We start from the raw sequence: 20876 nt of genomic DNA, 5'->3' as shown, positions 1-20876 counted from the left end.
ACATATCAAAGTTATGTTTTTTTGTAATAAAACACCCTATATATTAATCGATTTTCGGACTCTAGGCAACAAATAAAGGTGAGTTTTATTAAAGAATTGTATGACTAAAAAATGTAAGGTTTTTGACACAGGGTTGTTCACCACATACGACACGGAGTATTGTAGCTAAACGATTAGATTTTTACAAATTGTAAGTTTTGGGTTCGTTGAAGGACTATTAGAGCTACAATTTAAAAATATTTTTACAAGATACAGAGTGTCCCAAATAAATAAAAAATATCAAAGTTGTATTTTTTTAAATAGAACACCCTGTATATTATTGCATTTTTAGTTTCTACGATTAAAATAAAGGTAAATTTGATTAAGGTTTATTACACTTAAACCTTACCGTTTTGGAAATATTTTCAATTTTACGAAATTGCAGTCAAAATTTTAAGGCTTCATTTCTCCGAGGATATCAAAGTTTTTAATACTAAATATTTACTGAAGTTTATTTATTGATCAGTTATTGTGCTGCAATAATAAAAATGATACTACCTTATATAGAGTGTCTTAATTTTAAATAATTACTAGCTTTAAACGGCAATAACTTATTTACTTTAAATATAACACCCTGTATATTTTATGAGAATCAAATGCACAATTTAATTGTTTATCAAATTGTATTATACCATTTCTTACCTATACCTTCAAGTTTTCGTAGAAAATGCATTTTCTTATAATTTAGACCTCATTTATCAATATACCCATGGAATATTGACATTTTAGATTGTTTTTATAACGACAAATGTACAAAATGTACAGACTAGTAATATAATCATTTTTACTAAAACGATAATATTACTAGCCCATTTGTATGCTAAACGAAAACTATTTAAATCTTTATAAAAGAGTATACCATTAATTAAATATACCACCAGTATTTCCGCCCAAATACTAATTAATTACGTACTTATTTGTGTTCGTTAATAAATTATTCTAAATAAATGTGGATTTGAATCAGAAATCAATATAATAATAAGTTATGAACATGAACGTCTCTGTTGTTATAAATAAGCATTTGTCAAAAAATTAAATATAATTTTTAAGGTGTTACTTTTTACCACACTGTCTAATACACATACATAATTCAGTTTTTTAGTATTTGGAGCAATTATTATTAATCAACGCAAACAGTCAATTAATGTAGTTTGAATACTGAAATCATATTAATTGGTCTTCTTTAACAAATATTTAAACAGTTTTTTTTTTATTTTTAAATGAAATAAACGAACTATATCGACAATATTAGTATCTGTACTCTTTAAAAATTTGGTACGTCTTTAAAAAAAATCTAAAATGTCATTATTCCATGGGTATATTGATAAATGAGTTCTAAATTACAAGAAAATGCATTTTCTACGGAAACTTGAAGAGATAGGTAAAAAATGGTATAATACAATTTGATAGACAATTAAATTGTGCATCTGATTCGCATAAAATATACAGGGTGTTCCATTTAAATTAAACAAGTTATTGCCGTTTAAAGCTAGTAATTATTTAAAATACATTTTTAGACACTCTGTATAAGGTAGTAAAGTTTTTATTATTGCAATACAATAACTGATCAATAAATAAATTTCAGTAAGTATTTAGTATTAAAAATTTTGATACCCTCGGAGAAATGAAGCCTTAAAATTTATACTGCAATTTCACAAAATTGAAGATATTTCAAAAACGAAGGTTTAAGTGTAATAAACCTTAATCAAATTTACCTTTATGTTAATCGTATAAACTAAAAATGTAATAATATATAGGGTGTTCCATTTAAAAAAATACAACTTTGATATTTTTTATTTATTTGGGACACTCTGTATCTTGTAAAAATATTTTTAAATTGTAGCTCTAATAGTCTTTCAACAAACCCAAAACTTACAATTTGTAAAAATCTAGCCGTTTAGCTACAATACCCCGTGTCGTATGTGGTGAACAACCCTATATATTTTACATTTTCCAAAAATCAAAAACAGTTTTTAAATTTCAATAAAAGCTACCTAAATTGGAATTTACCCGGTATAGCCTAATATGTAGTTAAAATAACTATTGTAATTTAAATCAAATTAAAACTTGACCCCAAAAGTTATACAGGGTGTATCAAAATTAATATTGAACATTGATCACCTTTAAAACCAAGTTACTCTATTATTTTAAATGGAACATCCAGTATATTATTCCGATATTGCAATGAGGAATTCACGTCGCTTCAAAATACTATTAAGGTTGCCTACCCCTCAAACAAAGATTTTCCTAGATATCTTCATTTTTATGATTTAGTGTCAGCAGATCTTTATTATTTGATAAAATCTAGGGTGGCTGTGATATGTCTGACGTTACTTCAATATAGCTGTCTAATTAGTCCAACTTTAACAACTAGTTATGATTTTGTGTCAGTTTAAATAAAACAAATTCTCAGAAATTTACCGAAAATGGAAACTTATTCTACATCAGAGAGAATTGATATGATTCTATTAGTTAGGTGAATGTAGTGTGCATTCACCAATTAACATAATACAAAAAATGTTTGTGATTTTATCTAGTCTGGCTTTTTTATGGGGTTTATATGTTAAAGACAGTGTTTACAAAACTCGATCAACTATTGTCGACAACATGAGAGAAATTATTGTAGGTGCTTTTCGAAGTAGAACTCCACATATGCCTTTTAAAATGGAAAAATCTTTGAAAAGCAGCGAAAAGGAAAGGAAAAATGTTAAGCATTTCATTTCATCTAGCTAATTTTTGTCACATAATTATACGTTGATATCTAGTTTTAATTCTGTAATTATTAAAATATGTTTTAAACGTGTATATTTTAATTACCGTTGAGTATTTTACTCTACATCAGTAAAAACAGTATTACTTCTGATACTGATTGTTCCTCTACAACAATTAAAAACTAACTATGTATATTTTAAATCCCAATAATAATTCTTCCTCCATAATATTATTAGAATTTCGTTAGGTACTTAATTTTCGAGTGGAATAATATATCTCAAAAAAAAAACATAAAATTAATAAACCTCTCTGTAAAAAAGCGCCACAATTAGATGTTATGAAATTCCTGAAACACTTGAATATGAACAAGTCTGTTGAAGGCAAAAAAATAATGAACGTATTCGTTATTGTACGTTCGATCAGATATCTATGAATTTGTATTCTGATTTTGTCACGCGATAAGCCTGGCAACTAATGAGTCCAGCATAATTATTCGACTTAAATATTCTCTTTTTGTGCCCTGCACAAGCTGAATTCGTAATCGCTCTTGTTTTTGTAATCATTTCAAAAATAGGTGTGTAAGTCTAATTATTGTTATTATGAAAGTAACAGATTTTTGGGGGATTTTTGATCATATACTCAGATTTTTTTAGCAAACTTTATATTGTATATAAATATATCAACTTTAATTCGTATCTTCAGTTTGTTATAAACTTTAATATTTGACTTATTATACAGGGTTAATCGAAGTGTTGTATTTTACCCTATTTTTAAAATACCCTGTGCAATAAATTCGTGAGTAAATTTTCCTAAAACATTATTTTTCGGCCAGAACCGTGTCTCCTAAATATTTTGTTTTTTGACTCATGTCAACAAATACGTTGGTTAATTTTTAAGAGCGAAATGAACTTGCCACAAACATTTTGCAATTTTTTCGTTTTTATCGGTACTTTTTGATGTTATTCTTCATAATGACGAGGTGGCTTTACTGATTATTGTTGTGTACGATTGAATATGGAAAAATATATCCACCACAAATTTATGGATATATAAAAGTAATCTAAATCCTATATATATATATATATATATATATATATATATATATATATATATATATAATATATATATATATATATATATATATATATATATATATATATATATATATATATATATATATATATATATATATATATATATATATATATATATATATATATATATATATATATATATATATATATATATATATATATATATATATATATATATATATATATATATATATATATATATATATATATAGGATTTAGATTACTTTTTATATATCCATAAATTTGTATATATATATTATTCCATATTCAATCGTATACAACAATAATATAAATATATATATATATATATATATAGGCAGAAAGTAGTCTCGACTGACTAGTGAGAAAGAAAATGTAGTCTCGACTGACTAGTGAGAAAGAAAATCTGGGATTTAGTGGGGTTACAGTCGGAAGGGTTTCTTCGAATTGTTTTGCGCCTCCTTTTGGGCTTCGAATTGTTTTGTGCCTCCACGCTTCGGATTGAGACGCAAAAAATTCTTTAATTTAAAAATTTCTAACATCTCTTAATTATTCTAATGTTCTAACTTATATTTGGCGGCTTAACCGCCTTATAAGAGTCCTTGTTGGTTGACTGGTCAGCGATGCTTTCACGGTGGAGTTATCAACACAAACCATGTTTAATGTAGTTTTTATGAAGGTATTTTCTGTACCACGTTAATGTCCTGAGGAAGGAATAAATAAATTCCGAAAGCTTGACAATTAACAAAGTGTATTAATTCTTTGTCAAACCCTTCCGACTGCAACCCCACTAAATCCCAGATTTTCTATATATATATATATATATATATATATATATATATATATATATATATATATATATATATATATATATATATATATATATATATATATATATATAACGGTTTAGAACGTCTTGCGACGTTGTCCGATGCCTAACTTCCACGTCTTCCGGTCGTTCCATTGTCCCTCGCTGAGATTTCTGGCACTAATTGCTCTTGTGACAACCTCAACCCTCGTTTCGGACTCTTCCAAGTCTTCTTAGGTCTTCCACGTTTTCTTCGATGTTGGGGTATCCATTGCATAATTTGTTTTGGAAGTCGTGTGTCATCCATCCTCTGGACATGTACGTACCACATAAGTTGTTGGCGTTCGATGTCGGTTGCCAAGGATCCCTCTATTCCTATCCTCTGTTGGATTTCTTCGTTACGGACTCTATCTCTTAGGGAAATTCCTAAGGTTCTTCTATAGGCATCCATTTCTACCGCTTCCAGTTTTTTTCGGTTGGCTTCCGTTATTCGCCAAGTCTCTGCACCATAAAGTAGACTGCTCTTTACCAGGGTCTCGTATATATTGATCTTCCGTTTCTTCCCTATTTCATTACTCCAAAATACTCCATTCAGACAGCCAATTGTTCTTCTAGCTTGTGATATTCGTTTTTTAATTTCTTTGTCATCTTTAGCTGTTGTATCAAATATCACTCCTAGATAGGTGTAGTCATTGCAGGCTTCTATCTCTTCATTTTCTAGATGTACACTAGATAGTTCTGCACCAATAGGTAGATATTTAGTTTTTCCTGTATTTATTTAACTATAATATTCTTTTTATAAATTATAACAACTAGTAAGATAAATTAAACATTTTTTAAACGAAAAAAATTATATAATTTTCAGTCCGACAAAGAAGAATCAAAGAAAACAACATTAAGTAAACTAGTCTTCGTATATAAAGAGACCACACACCCGATTCCAATTTACATATCTGCAACTCTTTCTCGGCATCATTCCGCATAATACAAAGCCATTTAAACCGCCGCCGTAGTTAGTGGACTTTGTCAATTTTATCTCTAATAAGAAAACAGGAAAAAAGAAGAGAACAAGAAAAAGAAAAAGCGTTATCGCGACTTCCGTAGGATCTACATCATAAACGGACCGCCACAAGGCAATTTACTACAAAACTGATAACCTCTGTCACATCGTTTCTACTTCGTTCAATTGGAACCTTTTTTCAATCTTCTATTAATTCGAGGAATCTAGTACAACAATTTATCTGTTTTTCGTAATGATATCTCTGTGAAATAGTTCAATGTAATGACGTCCAGTTATTTTTAGATTGGTAATTAATGAGCTTGTAAGGATGTGCGACGTTTTGTTCATTCAAAACTTCTTTATCGGTAAATGTTGATTTGTGGTTTGAAATATTTGATTCAAAACAATTGGTAATAGAAGGAAAAGAATCTATTAAAGTTATTTTAGTTTTTTTTTCAGAGATTATTCCTGAAATTTGTAGAAAATGTAGATGTTTTGAATTTACCTCTACAGAACTTTTTAAACTACAAATGGTTTTTGTTTGGTTAATAGAAATAGATTTCTGAAATCATATACAGTTCAATAATAATATACTGAACGCAAATGTATGAAACAAAATTGTTTTCAATTTAATAAAAAAAAATTTTGAACAACGGGAAGATACAGCAACGGGTAATCCATTGTCTCCATTTTTGGTTAATCTATTCATGAGCAGGTTTGAAGTTGAGGCTAAAAATCAGTTTGAGTATTTTCCAAGAGTACGGTTTCGGTATGTGGATGATATTTTTGCTGTTTATGACACACTTTTTGACACCATAGATAATTTTATTTCTAAATTAAATAATCGTTTTCCTTCCATTAAATTTACCTATGAAATTGAGAACGATAGATGTTATTAGAAATACTACTAATTGCCTGGAAATTGATATCTATAGAAAAAAATACCACTACATGCAGATATATTCCTAATGAGCCGTGTCGTAGTGTTGAATATAAGATGGCTAGTTTAAATTTCTTAGTTCATAGATTACTTAGTTTTCCACTTACCAACGAAAGATATGAAATAGAAAGAAATTACATTAGGAATGTAGCTGAGTGTAATGGATATGCTTCTTCATTAGTGGATAAAATAATTAGAAAACGTAGGTATAAGTTTGCGATTGCCGAAAATTCGGCTTTTCAAGTGGAGAAAGATACGTCAAAATATTTTTCAATACCGTTTGATAGAGAGTTATCCCATGGTTTAAAAATAATTTTTAAGAATGTCAATTATAAACTTGTGTATAGTGCTAATAATAAATTACAACAATAATTATTAGGTAATCCTAAAGATAAAACACCTCCAATAGAAAGACCGGGTATTTATGAAATTTCATGTAAAGATTGTAATCAGAAATATGTTAGACAAAGTAGAAGATCAATATTAACTAGATTTAAAGAACATATAGCTCAGATAAGATATGATAGACCGGATAAATCTTGCTTTGCTGAATATATTGTTGAGAAAGAATAGTGTATAGATATTAATAATTTAAAATTAGTTAAACAAGTCTCAAATTACAGGCAATTAGATGCATATGACAGCGTCAAAATAAATAAATGTAAAGATAGTATGAACAATGAACAGAGACAATGGCCCAATTCCATCCAGTTCTCTGTACCTACTGCTCTAGTTTCTGTAACTGATTGTTATGCTCGGTTAATTTTGACTCGCTTGGATAGTTTTTTTACCACGCCCACTTACTGAGCGAGTATATAAACGCTCACAACTTGTAGATATTAGTTTAGTTTTAATCATTTGCTAACGACACTAAAAAAAAGTGTTTTGCCGTATTGTGGTGATTTAGTGTTTTATTTAGTGCTACGTAGTACACGTTGAACCGTCTAAAAACTTCTTCTTCGTCTCTTTACAGTATTTTTGAAACCATTTTTGATAAAAAAAAATATTTTCATTTTTAACCTTTTGTTTTGAAGATAGAGACACTATTTCCATTTCCTCTTCAAGTGATTTTGATTTTTGACCTGTTTAAACTTAAAACCCTTCTTTTTCATGGTAGCACGCCAATGTTTCTTCCTTTTTTCCATCTCCATCGTCATCCTAGAGCCAGGAAACTTCGCGCTTTCCATTCCCATTCCGGCGAGAAAGCTATTAGCGCCAAAAGCTCGTTGCTCCGCTCTAGTCCTATTTAAACAAGTTCCATTAGCGGGGGCTTCGACCCCTAGGCCCCCTCGCGCTCCCCTGGGACTCCGTTGCGCCTCTCCCAACCCCCACAACGGCGGTGGCGTCGGCAAAATAAAAATATTATACTTAGCTGAAGAAATGGGGAACGAGGCTATAAATAGCGATATAGTTGGTGAGGTTGTTAATTTTCCTTTCGTAGGACCGTAGGGTTTCCTTCTAGTTCCCTTTTTTTTTGGTGTGTTTCTATTTTTGGGTCGATGTCTAGGGAATAAGGGTATGGAAACTAAGAGAATAAAATAGTTATTTTTCATACAAGACGATAAAATGGTATTTTATGCGAGCGAATTAATTTCGGGAGACGAAAATGCAATTTTATCGTCGCGTCGTGTATAAAACAATATTTTTTCCATAGCGAGTTACGTTTTAAAAAATATTCAGAAATTATTATTTCAAGGAATTTATTACGAGTATAAAACATATTGAGCTGGGTTAGCGTTGGTTTCTATGTAATTTGACAAATAAATAAAGCTGTCTCTTTAGTTGTCAGTTTTGAGTCAATATTTTTTAATTCTCTTTCGTGTCGATTACTGATTGAATTGGAGCCGAAAATGGCTTAAAACGTAATACCTAAGTAAATGACCAACAGATATTCAGGCTGAGGTGACAAACGCCATATCCAAACTACTTCCATTTAAATCCCGAAGAACTTATGAAAAGAAATACAAACATTTTCAAAAATGGCAGCAATTAAAAAACGTGCGAGAAGAAATAAAGTTTTTAACCTATCCTCGCCGTTAAAGTATCATTTAATCTACCCTTGGGGTTAAAGTACTATTTTATCTACTATTTTTGATAGATATAAGGCAATTTTAACAGTTAATATGGAAAAAAGTATTAAATAGAACTCTCCAAAGTATCCATTTTAAAAAACAAAGCACAAAACCTTTAAAATTCAACGGAGACCATCAAGCTGCATAGATTTGAATTCATTCCGAATTTATCTCGATAGATCACACGAAGTCATCGAGAAAAAAAAAACACACACAGAGACCCAAAAAAAAGCGATAAATTTTTCTGTCGTCCGCCGGACCCGGCTACAAGCATCTCAAAAACTCTAGGGCCATTTTTAGATTTATCTCTTCGGGCGTATCGTTTTCGAACAATCTGAAATTTCTGGTATCGGTTAGTTCCTGTCAACGTTCATTCGTTTTTTTTTCGCCTCTCAGGTTTTTTTTCCTTCGTCGTTATCGAAAAGGCCCATCTTCAGGTTCAAAAGATCGACTTTAGTTAAATAAGATGGCGTGCTTGGCATTCCTGGAGTTTTTGAACGATCAAGATTGAAAACGGTAAATTGTTTGGTTATTTTATTATATTTTTTTTTATTAGTTATTTTTATAGTTGCTACTTTGAAAGGTTCTCTAATTGCAAAAAAATAATCAAGAAGAAATAAAGTCTTTAGGATATCAATAGAAATACCGTAGTATCAAAGGAACATAACGATATAAACGAATATAATATATTTTTATTAGATTTGATATAAAAAAAATCATAGATTAGATAACTTTTCAATTAGAAGTCGCTTAATAACGGTAGGTCTAGAATGATCAGATGACGTAAAATAACAACATCATGAAAGATTTGAAGAAATCTTTTTTGATATTGACATCATTTCTAATTATTAATCCATTGATAACGGTAATATTACTATAAGCTTCCTGGATAGAGCAGGTGATGTAAAATATGAACATCATCAAAAACCTAATGATATTCTTCAATTATATCGATGTAATTTCTAAATATTAAACAACTGATAACGGTGATATAATAATAAGCTTACTAGACACAGGAGGTGATGTAGAATATGAACATCATCAAACATTTTAAAAATCTCCAAAATTATGCTGATTACCAACCCACTGATAACGGTACTATTACAATAAGCTTACTAGACACAGGAGGTGATGTAAAATAAGAGCATCATCGAACATTTCAAAAATCTCCAAAACTACGGTACAAAAAACGGAAACTTACCAGGATCCGAGGCGTCCAGACTCTGCTGCGACGCGGGCGGCTGCGAGAGGGGTCCAGGTGTGCCGGGAGATCGCACGTCATCGTTGACAGGTCCTCCGTAGCTCAAGGACGACGACGGGGGCCGCTGCAATCAGAAACAATACTTTGGTATAAATGATGGCGTCTTATCAGTTCGCTGGACGGGGTCGGATGGACAACATGGATATGGATTTTGTATAAAACATGTGATCGGTTTGGAAGGCAGAGGGGTTCTTAAAGTCTATTGTTTATAAAAATTGTAAATATATGTTTTGTGGTAAAAAAATATGTCATTTAGAAATAGATACACACATATTCTGGCTTATATTACTTGTGTGGGTATTAAGTTAATAAGTGTAAAAGTAGGCTAAATAGTGTATAGAAAAAAACAATATATACCTTGCTACTTATGCTATATTTATATCTATACTAATATATAAAATTCTTAAGTGACTCACTGATTAATCACGATCCTGCTCAAACCACTCAACGTAAGAAGCTCAATTTTGGCATACAGGTTTATTCTAGGGTGTAGAGGTTCGATAAGGAGGGATTTTTCGAAATTCCAGTTCCAAGGGGGTGAAACCACCCCTCAAATATTACAATATTTTTTATTTAAAAAACGGTCAAGTTTCCGAAAAAACGCTTAAACACGTATATTTATTTTGTTTTTTTTTACATATTTTAAGATTTTTTAAAAATGTATATACGGTGTTTCGAAAAATCTGGTCATTGATTAATCACGATCCTGCTTAAAGCGCTTGACGTAAAAAGCTGTTTTTTGGAAAACGGATTGAAACAGGAAGGGTTTCTCGAATCTCAAATTCCAAGAGGGTGAAAACGCCCCTCAAATATTACAATACTTCTTATTTAAAAAACGGTTAGTCTTTCGGGAAAACGCTTGGACACGCATAATTTATTTTGTTTTTTTTTTCATATTTTGAAATTTTTTGAAAAATCGTACAGGGTGTTCCAAAAAGTTGGGTAATTTAGTAACCACGATTCTGCTTAAACTGCTTGACGTAAAAAGCTTATTTTTGGCAAAAGGATTTTTCGAAAGTCAAATTCCAATTGTTTTTTCTCATGTTGACGTACATGTGAGAAAATTTTATCCAGTTTGTATGTTAATAGAAATTCTTGCTTTGCTTTATCATCACTATTACAAATTATGAACGCGAATTACGACGCGAATGAAGTCGCGGGTACACGCTAGTATTAGTATAAAACTATTAATGTATATTGGTTTGTATTGATATTTAAGTATATATTCTCTTTGGAGCGTTAAGTATTTAACAGAAAACCATATAGTAATTTAACTTCAAAATAATAGTGTATATATTTTTGGTGCAAAAACCGATGAAAAAAATGAACAATTCATCCACGCCCACATCAATACGGACCCAAAACACATACATATGCCGATACCGGAAGCTCGTAACGAGCTGTTCCGGTTCCAACGTGCCACAGTCCGTTTTATTTTTTCCCTCCATCACTGGCTCTCGTTTTTTTCTGTGTTATTTTTCCAATCGAACGGGCCTCAATTGGCGCGGGATGCGTTTTTATACTCACTCGTACTTTATAATTTAATAAAACATATTATACAAGGTGTCGTACCGTTAATTCCAATTGATACTCGAACCAACTGGTCGTCGGGTGTAATGAAGCATGGTGTGGAATTTTTTCCGGTATTTTTAATGCGCTTTTTTGCGGAATTGTGTCAGTTAGGAGGCGCCGAAGCGCATAAAACTCAGTTTTTATTTCGGTCCGGTTTTCGCCTTTATAATTCAATATAATCGAATAATTTTGATGTGCCGGATAAACCGCTGTTTAACATAGGTAATAAATTAATTTTTTTACTAAAATTTGGCGCTGGGTCTTTTATCGTATCCACTCTATTCTTTTACGGTCTTTTTTGGTTATTCCCAGCATATATTAATTCTTGAGCAGCCTGTCGTGTTACCATATGCCAATGATTTTGGGAGAAACTTCATTCTCATGCATGACAATGCACGGCCTCATACAGCCAGAGTGGTAAGTGAGTTTATCAATGCTCATGAATTAAACATCTTACCCTGGCCGGCACAATCTCCTGACCTCAACCCCATCGAGCACGTATGGGACGCGGTCCAAAGAAGAATTTTGAGAATGGGTATGCCTCGTGAAACTCGTAGGGATCTGGTTCGGGCCGTGAATGTAGCGTGGCAGGCTGTACCTCAAGAAGAGATCGACAACCTGATCAGGAGCATGGAGAGACGATGTAGGGCTGTAATGAACAGTAGAGGAGGCCATACCCTTTATTAAGTAAAAATGGTTTTATCTTTTTTTTTAATTCACAGTTTAGAATAAAAAAAAATGTGTGTATTTTTTTGAGTTCAATAAAAATCAAGGTAAATTTGAAAAATTCGGTAAATTTCGCATTTTTATTTCCAATACGTCCTGTAAACTATTTGTTTATTTTAATTTTATTATATCAGAAATGCAAATAATAAAATTAATGACGATGGCTGGATAAAATTTTAATATCCCTAGACTTTTCCGGTGTGTGTATATATTCTTCTACTATTTCCAGTGTTGTGTTATTTACTAGAATGTCTTTTCTGTCTACCAGTTCGTTTTACATTACTTTAGTTTTTGCTAGATTCATTTTTAGACCTACTTCATGGCTGGCTGTATTGACAAACTGGCAAACGCCTTAAAACATATCTACGTTCAACTATGTCGAATGAAAGATTTAGCGGCTTGGCTTTGTTGTATGTTCATAAAGAGGTTGATATTGATCATGAGTAAGTCATTAACACATTTGCTTCGATGAAGTTAAGGCGTATGCAATTAAAAGATTGGTCAAGCACTGACTAATAAAGAAAAATATTTAATAATATAAATTAATATATATTATGTTTTGTATTTTGTATAAATAAGTATTATGAAACTTTGGTTCAACTTGTTTCAGTAAATTATTAATAAAAAATATATACGAATTTGCTATTTTGCATATTTGCTTTTGTACATAAACATTTAAAAAAAAAATAGTCCCTAGACCTCCCCCCTTTTTGGCAATTGCTGGGACCGCCACTGCTGTATTTAGTTTATTAATATGTGCTTGTAGTCCTTCAGGAATATTGTCATCAGCGAATATTAGATGGTTAAGATATTATCTATCTATATTTAATTCTTTGGCGGTAGAAATGGACGCGATAAGGAGATTAGCACGAACATCAAGGCTGGATAGAGTACGAAATGAAACAATCAGGGATAAAATGCGTAGACAAAAACTATAGTAGAGGAAATAGAGAGTGACCAACTGAAGTGGTATGGACGTGTAAGAAGGATGGACAACACCCGACTGCCTCAGAACGTACTAAACTGGCTTCCACAAAAAAAGGAAACGGCGAAGGCCAAGGACAAACTGGATGGATGGTGTCAAGAAGGCGATGAGCTCAAGGTATCTGCGTGACGGAGACTGGAATGAACGAAATCAATCGGGACTAGACATCGCACAACGTCGAAGGACGTTTCAAAAGCGATTTTTATATATACTTAATTGTTTGTTGGTCCAGTCGAGTTGACGAAAGATTTCTTCTTGTGTTGCTATAAACAGCTTTGGGGATATCGCGTCTCTCGTACTCTTTTGCCAGTTGGGAACTCTGGGGTTGTTTTATATTTACTCTTGCTTAGCTTCCTTGTTTCTATATAAAGCCTCTCATTGTCATTACCTTCTTTCACCAGAGCTTCCATATAAAAATCTAAAATCTACTAGGAAGTAACCTGATTTTTGGGATGTTTTTAAACAAGTTATTGTAGGATAGTTAAAAGTCGGTTTGTCTTGAACTAAACAGCAAGATTTACAACAACCACAACGAGCACTTTGCGAATTTATCCTCCATTAACTCCAGTTACGAACGCGCGCGCGACAAAAACCGCATCCAACCATCCGGCCCATTAGTTCTCCTTTCCTATGATCGTTCCATTTGATTTACCATCGACCATAGACGCATGGCATAACCGCAACCCATAACCTGCCCATAAGCGCATAAATCTGTCCTCTGTAACCTCTCGCGAACGTGCAGGATCCACATACGTTTTCTATATTTATCGTGTATCTCTTTGCGTACGTTATGTCGCGTGGGTGTCAGTGAGAATAAGAAAAAAGGACTTTGCGGTGCGTTTTAAGCATCATGTTCGATATACAGACATAAAGGCAGTCGGAACGGCGATAAATAATAAACAGGGCTCGGTCTAAAGATGTTTCGCGGTGTGGAAAGAGAGGAAAGAGAATTGGGAATGGCATAGATGCGCGGTATTTCTAGCTTTAAAATAATATCTGGTGCAAAATATGGAAAAGTTTCAGGGATTTATTTTTTGAGACAGCGCCGTGTCATATCTAATAATATTATTTCACGAATGTAGAAACAGAATTTTTCGCTATCCAGTTTAATGTTGATTCTCACTATATCTTCCAAATCAGCTCCCTTCCATTTACATAAAATATTATATCTTGTAAATGAATAGGACAATGCACACTATCCGTTCCGTTTCCCTTCCGTTCCATATCCTTTCCTTCCATACATTTTTTTAGCGAACGGACTGAAGCGTATCGGAAACAGCATTGTCAAGTTCTTACATTTGTATCAGCTCTGTTAACATTTTGCTGATATTAATTTATTATTTCACCTCTTAATTAAATCTACTACCTTTTTCAAAAGATACAAATTTTTAAAATAAAAAAGTACGGAACTGATACGGAATGGAAGCTTACGTATAGCGTTAATATTAATGGATATGGAATGGAAACGGAAGGTATAGTGAGAATCAACCTTAATTAGTCTACAAAATACAAACTTATCAATGTATATGTTTAATATACGGCAGTTTAGTTATGCATCGGCTCAAGAACTAGGAAATCTCTGTAATGGAGTCTGAAAATTGATAGATAGCCTGGTCTAATCCAGTACTTTAAAAGTTTCTTCTAAAATCAACAGGAGAGTCAACAATAAGCGACAATACAATATTATACGTGATAATAAATAAAAACTGTGTATTAGACTGGTTGAAGAAAGTATAACAGTATCTGTTTTGATGTATATCATACATAAGAAATGTCCTCGACTGAAAATAAGCGTCTTAATATCACTCCAACGTGGTGTAATAACCGCTCCAGGAAGAGTTATTGCTTCTTTACAGCTAAGAAGTTATAAAACACGGCGCGCTTGACCTTTCCGATAAGTATCTTCGTTGTCTAGCGACGAATCAGGCCGCTAAGCACAAGGTACTTGTCAAAATACCTCGCTTTTTTATGTAACGAGATGGTTTATCTTAGTGTAACAAGTCGAATAGTGCTATTTTGGGGAGTTGCGCTATCCATCATATTCTGCTTATCTTGAAAAAAGTCTTAGGTTTTCGTTAAAAATCTAAAGAATAAAAAAAAACAGTGAAGAAAAGCTTCTTACTAACAGCTATTAAATTGAAAGATTTGAAGGACATGTTTGAAAAAGTGACATATAATGCTCTTTTAATATAAATATTATTTTCAATTTATTTCTGTAATCTGTACATTTTCTGTTTCATCGATAGCCTGCAAATTTTGTAGAATATACCACCCAAAATACACACTTTTATGCGAATGCCTAATAATGTTAACGCTTAAATGCATTTAAGAAGAGAAAAAAAATTGAACCTAACCAACAATTCGTATTTATAGTGGTTTATACAGTAATTTTGTTAAATTATACGAATATTCTCGTTGATTATTGGTTTGAAATAAATATGATAATGTCCTCCAATGAAAATGCGAGTTGCTTAACTCTAATTAACTCTACATTAACGATTCTAATTCTGAGTTAGCAAACAAGCTAGATGCTTTACCTCGACCGTTTTTCGGAAGCTACAACTTTTCAATATGCATGAAAAACTTTTCATGCATCATTTCATCGATAGGTTTGTAGCTACTACTACGTAACTACGTCCTAGCACACAACCAGATGATATTGGTACAGTTAGTTATATCATCAAATATATATCCTTACAATGCAGTCAGACTCTTAGCGTTAAAAAACTCTTGAAAAATGCCCAACAAGCCTAAACATAAGTGTAGAAATAAATAAAATTATATAAGGATTCTTGCCACTTAACTGCTAATATAGAAATTTAATTCTACGCTGTGTTTGTCATAATGTGGATCAACCTGCTCTCACTACCGGTTTCGGAGCTCAACTCCATCATCAGGTGAGCTTGGGCAGATCCACAAAATGACAATCACAGCGCAGAGATAGTTAATTCCGACTTGTCGGAAAGTGTCGGTTAGATATCAAGTCCCGAACGGGACATAGCGGCCTGCGTGCAATTGTAGTACTTTTGTGGATCTGCCCAGGTTCACCTGATGATGGAGTAGGGCTCCGAAACCGGTAGTGAGAGCAGGTTGATCCACATTATGACAAACACAGCGTAGAATTAAATTTCTATATCAGCAGTTAAGTGGCAAGAATCCTTATATAATTTTATTATATACCTATACTGCAAGAAATTTGTTTTATATTGTAGAAATAAAGTTACTCTCATTAAATTTGATTAGGATTATTAGATAATTATTTTACATCAAAAAGCGTGTCTTATTAAGGGCCCATTTTACCAGTCCGAAAAGTTAGCAAAATAAGCGTCTAGGTATTTTTACCACAAATGATGAAGGAAATTAGAGATAAAGTATTATACTATATTCGTATTGTAGCACATTTTTCGACAATTTTCTCGAAAATAAAGACATAATTTAAAATTCCGTTACAATAGTGAAATAGATTGAAGTTTTGTGATTACAGTGATATATAATTTATATGGTTTTGTAACAAATTGCTTGCTATTTTATGGCAAATGCTGAAGCTCTGCAAACCTTAATCAAGCCTTAATCGAAGCACGTGTGTTTGGAATTTTGGATTTTGCTTAACACGAACACGAACAGTACAGCGTAATAGACTCTTAAAATACTAAACTTATACAAGATTATTTGTACTGTTTCATAAGTACTAAAGTACATTAATGATTTTCTCATGCCCAACCCCGATTGGCGCCTCCACATCATCCAAAAAACACCGTCCCGAATCGCGCTAAAATAAGACAAAGACGACGGATTTTGACAAAGAATCGGTCGCGCAGTAAAATGTATCGGAAACCAGTCATGGGTTACGCGTACACCGCCGTCATGGATATTAAAGGCACGTAACATCTTTTTATGGTTTCTGGTAAAGTCGGCGAGGATGGCCCATGGTGGATGTTTGATTTTGCACACGCTCCACGAGATGAATAGCCGTCGGAAGATGCGATAGAGGCTTGTTCTCGGAAGGGAAGAGGCTGTAAAGAAGACGCTTTGTCTTCCATGGGAAAATCTGGAGTTATTAATTTGCTTTTTCGTCGTCTTGTTAAATCATCTGGGAATATCTCCATTAAAACGATAAAGTATTAGAAAAAAAATATCTTTTAAGGTACGGTATTTTCCAGGCTTTGAAGGATATATGATATACAGGGTGTGTTTTAAATAAGTGCAAATATTTTTAGGGGCAGTATACAGGGTTGTTCACCACATACGACACGGAGTATTGTAACTAAACGACTAGATTTTTACAAATTGTAAGTTTTGGGTTCGTTGAAGGACTATTAGAGCTACAATTTAAAAATATTTTTACAAGATACAGAGTGTCCCAAATAAATAAAAAATATCAAAGTTGTATTTTTTTAAACGGAACACCCTATATATTATTGCATTTTTAGTTTCTACGATTAAAATAAAGGTAAATTTCATTAAGGTTTATTACACTTAAACCTAACTGCTTTTGAAATATTTTCAATTTTGCGAAATTGCAGTATAAATTTTAAGGCTTCTTTTCTCCGAGGATATCAAAGTTTTTAATACTAAATATTTACTGAAGTTTATTTATTGGTCAGTTATTGTGTCGCAATAATAAAAATTATACTACCTTATACAGAGTGTCTAAAAATTTATTTTAAATAATTACTAGCTTTAAACGGCATTAACTTATTTAATTTAAATAGAACGCCCTGTATATTTTATGAGAATCAGATGCACAATTTAATTGTCTATCAAATTGTATTATACCACTCCTTACCTATTCCTTCAAGTTTTCGTAGAAATTGCATTTTCTTATAATTTAGATCTCATTTATCAATATACCCATGGAATATTGACATTTTAGATTGTTTTTAAAACAACAAATGTACAAAATGTACAGACTAGTAATACTATCGTTTTTAGTAAAACGATAATATTACTAGCCCATTTGTATGCAAAAAGAAAACTATTTAAATCTTTATAAAAGAGTATACGATTAATTAAATATACCACCAGTATTTCCGCCCAAATATTAATTAAGTAAATACTTAATTGTGTTCGTTAATAAATTATTCTAAATAAATGTGGATTTGAATCAGAAATCAATATAATAATAAGTTATGAAAATGAACGTCTCTGTTATAAAAATTGTCAAAAAATTAAATATCATTATTTTTAAGGTGTTACTTTTTACCACACTGTCTAATACACATAAAAAATTCAGTTTTTTAGTATTTGAAGCAATTATTATTAATCAACGCAGTCATTTAATGTAGTTTGAATACTGGAATCATATTAACTGGTCCTCTTTAACAAATATTTAAACAGTTTTTTTATTTTTTAATGAAATAAACAAACTATATCGAGAATATTAGTATCTGTACTCTTTAAAAATTTGGTACATCTTTAAAAATAATCTTGAAGGAATAGGTAAAAAATGGTATAATACAATTTCATAGACAATTAAATTGTGCATCTGATTCTCATAAAATATACAGGGTGTTCCATTTAAATTAAACAAGTTTTTGTCGTTTATAGCTAGTAATTATTTAAAATAAATTTTTAGACACTCTGTATAACGTAGTAAAGTTTTTATTATTGCAACATAATAAGTGATCAATAAATAAACTTCAGTAAATATTTAGTATTAAAAACTTTGATACCCTCGGAGAAATTAAGCCTTAAAATTTTTACTGCAATTTCACAAAATTGAAAATATTTCAAAAACGGTAAGGTTTAAGTGTAATAAACCTTAATCAAATTTACCTTTATTTTAATCGTAGAAACTAAAAATGCAATAATATATAGGGTGTTCCGTTTAAAAAAATACAACTTTGATATTTTTTATTTATTTGGGACACTCTGTATCTTGTAAAAATATTTTTAAATTGTAGCTCTAATAGTCCTTCAAGGAACCCAAAACTTACAATTTGTAAAAATCTAGTCGTTTAGTTACAATACTCCGTGTCGTATGTGGTGAACAAACCTGTATTTCGACCCCAAAAACACGATTATGAGTTACACTTTTTTCGCGAAAAAAAATAAAATTTGGAATTTTTTGGATTTTTTTTTAGTTTTTAGTTAAAAAAATAATTTCTTCATATGGCATAATAAAGTGCACATAAAGTGTCAAATTCAAACAGCGCAACTATAGTTTCTCGATATATAATTACATACGAGGTACCTATTACTTTTAAATCTTTTTATATTATTTGGAACGTTTGAAATCCTTTAAAAAAAACATTTGTGGCGTTTGAGAAAAATAGCATGTTCTGTTCGGAGTAAAAATGACTTTGTGTATCTCCCCTATATGTCAAACGTACAGCATCGCCACAAAAAGTGCCATTTTTAGTCCTTATAAAACAACATACTATTGTTTTAGGAATAAAAAATAATAAGAAAATTATAAAATTTCAAGGCGGATATCTTAAACTAACTAAACAAAGAAAAAAAAGACAGATAATAATACCCTATAATTAGGATGAAAGCGGGGGAAAAAACCGACGCCCACAAAGCAAACAAAGATCTCGCCTAGGTGCAGAATAGGGGAGGTATGGGTGTGGTGGCAGTGCGGTCGATATCGATTCACTGCCCGACCTTCCCCTTAATTCGATTTACTTGTCACGGATTATCATCTTTTTAATTTTTCATAGCCGTATGGTGTGAGGCAAAGGGAGGAGGAGGAGGTTTTCCCTCTGGTGGTCGTTGTTGAGTAATTAAACCAGAGGGGAAGAGGGTGTAAAGAGGGGATGATCTAGTAAACGCCGCTTTAATGGGGACAGGGTTTGTTTTTGTTTAATTCATAGCGTTCGGTAATAGTTATCGGTAATTGTAATTTTGCTTTCTTTTTTCCGGATACTTTCTGGACGGACTATATATTTTCCCTTCCGTTTACATAAAATATTATATCAGTTAATTATTTGGATTCAGGAGGTCACTTATTTGCATAAGAACCGCCAGAGCTCGAGAAAAAGTTTGTTTTTGCTTGCAAAAATGCAATAAATGCAATTGAAGACCGTTACGAAAAGAAATCTTAAATGAAAATCAACTGGCATGGCATCGGGATTATTTGTTATTGCTCGTTACGTCCGTTGGCCAACGGCACAGTTACAAGCCGATTATTCTCCGGGACTATTAAGATGCTTCGGAGTCATCGAGAGATAATGTTTCCGTTAAACTAATCAAAATACATATTTGCAGAGTCGCAAGATATGCCCAGGTGCACTTAAGCAGAAGTAGTTATCTCGGTGCGTAGCTACGGTGAATATTTTACATATAATCGGCTCATTCCTATGTCCGATTCCGAGTTGTAGAACCGTTACCGGCGCAAGGAAACCACAGAAATATCTTTCTTTCGTTTTTTTTTCTTTTGCCTTATGCAGAGCCGAGAGATAAAGTATCTAGTTTCGTTGGACGGTTACAGAGAAAAACGACTTTTTGACATTTAGACTTGGCATATCGAATAGAACTTTTCGATAGAGCAGGGTTTCTTAATGTGGGGTCCACGGACCCCCTAGGGGTCCATAGCATGTGTATCAGGCATTTTTAGGGGGGGGGGGCAAGGTAAAAATGAATAAAAAATTGACATTTTTGGTAATTATTGGGAAAACTGGAAATCGTCCGATTTTCACCAAAATTGGTATACACCCTATTTTGAAGTCGTAGATTACGAATCTGAA

At 32.1% G+C, this 20876-nt stretch overlaps 1 protein-coding gene across 3 annotated transcripts in view; it reads right to left on the bottom strand.

Annotated features, from left to right (window-relative positions):
• The window catches only part of LOC115885312 (homeobox protein homothorax), a 394897-nt gene that overhangs the window by 188018 nt on the left and 186003 nt on the right, over positions 1-20876 (bottom strand). For all 3 annotated transcript variants that reach the window (XM_030904184.1, XM_030904187.1, XM_030904186.1), the window contains one exon: positions 9846-9969. In XM_030904184.1, the coding sequence (XP_030760044.1) occupies positions 9846-9969 (124 nt within the window). The remainder of the gene's footprint in view (positions 1-9845; positions 9970-20876) is intronic.

This window comes from Sitophilus oryzae, unplaced genomic scaffold (assembly GCF_002938485.1).
Source record: "Sitophilus oryzae breed Bouriz unplaced genomic scaffold, Soryzae_2.0 scaffold_381_pilon_pilon, whole genome shotgun sequence".
Lineage (NCBI taxonomy): Eukaryota > Metazoa > Arthropoda > Insecta > Coleoptera > Curculionidae > Sitophilus > Sitophilus oryzae.
This window is presented reverse-complemented; position numbering and strand designations above follow the sequence as displayed.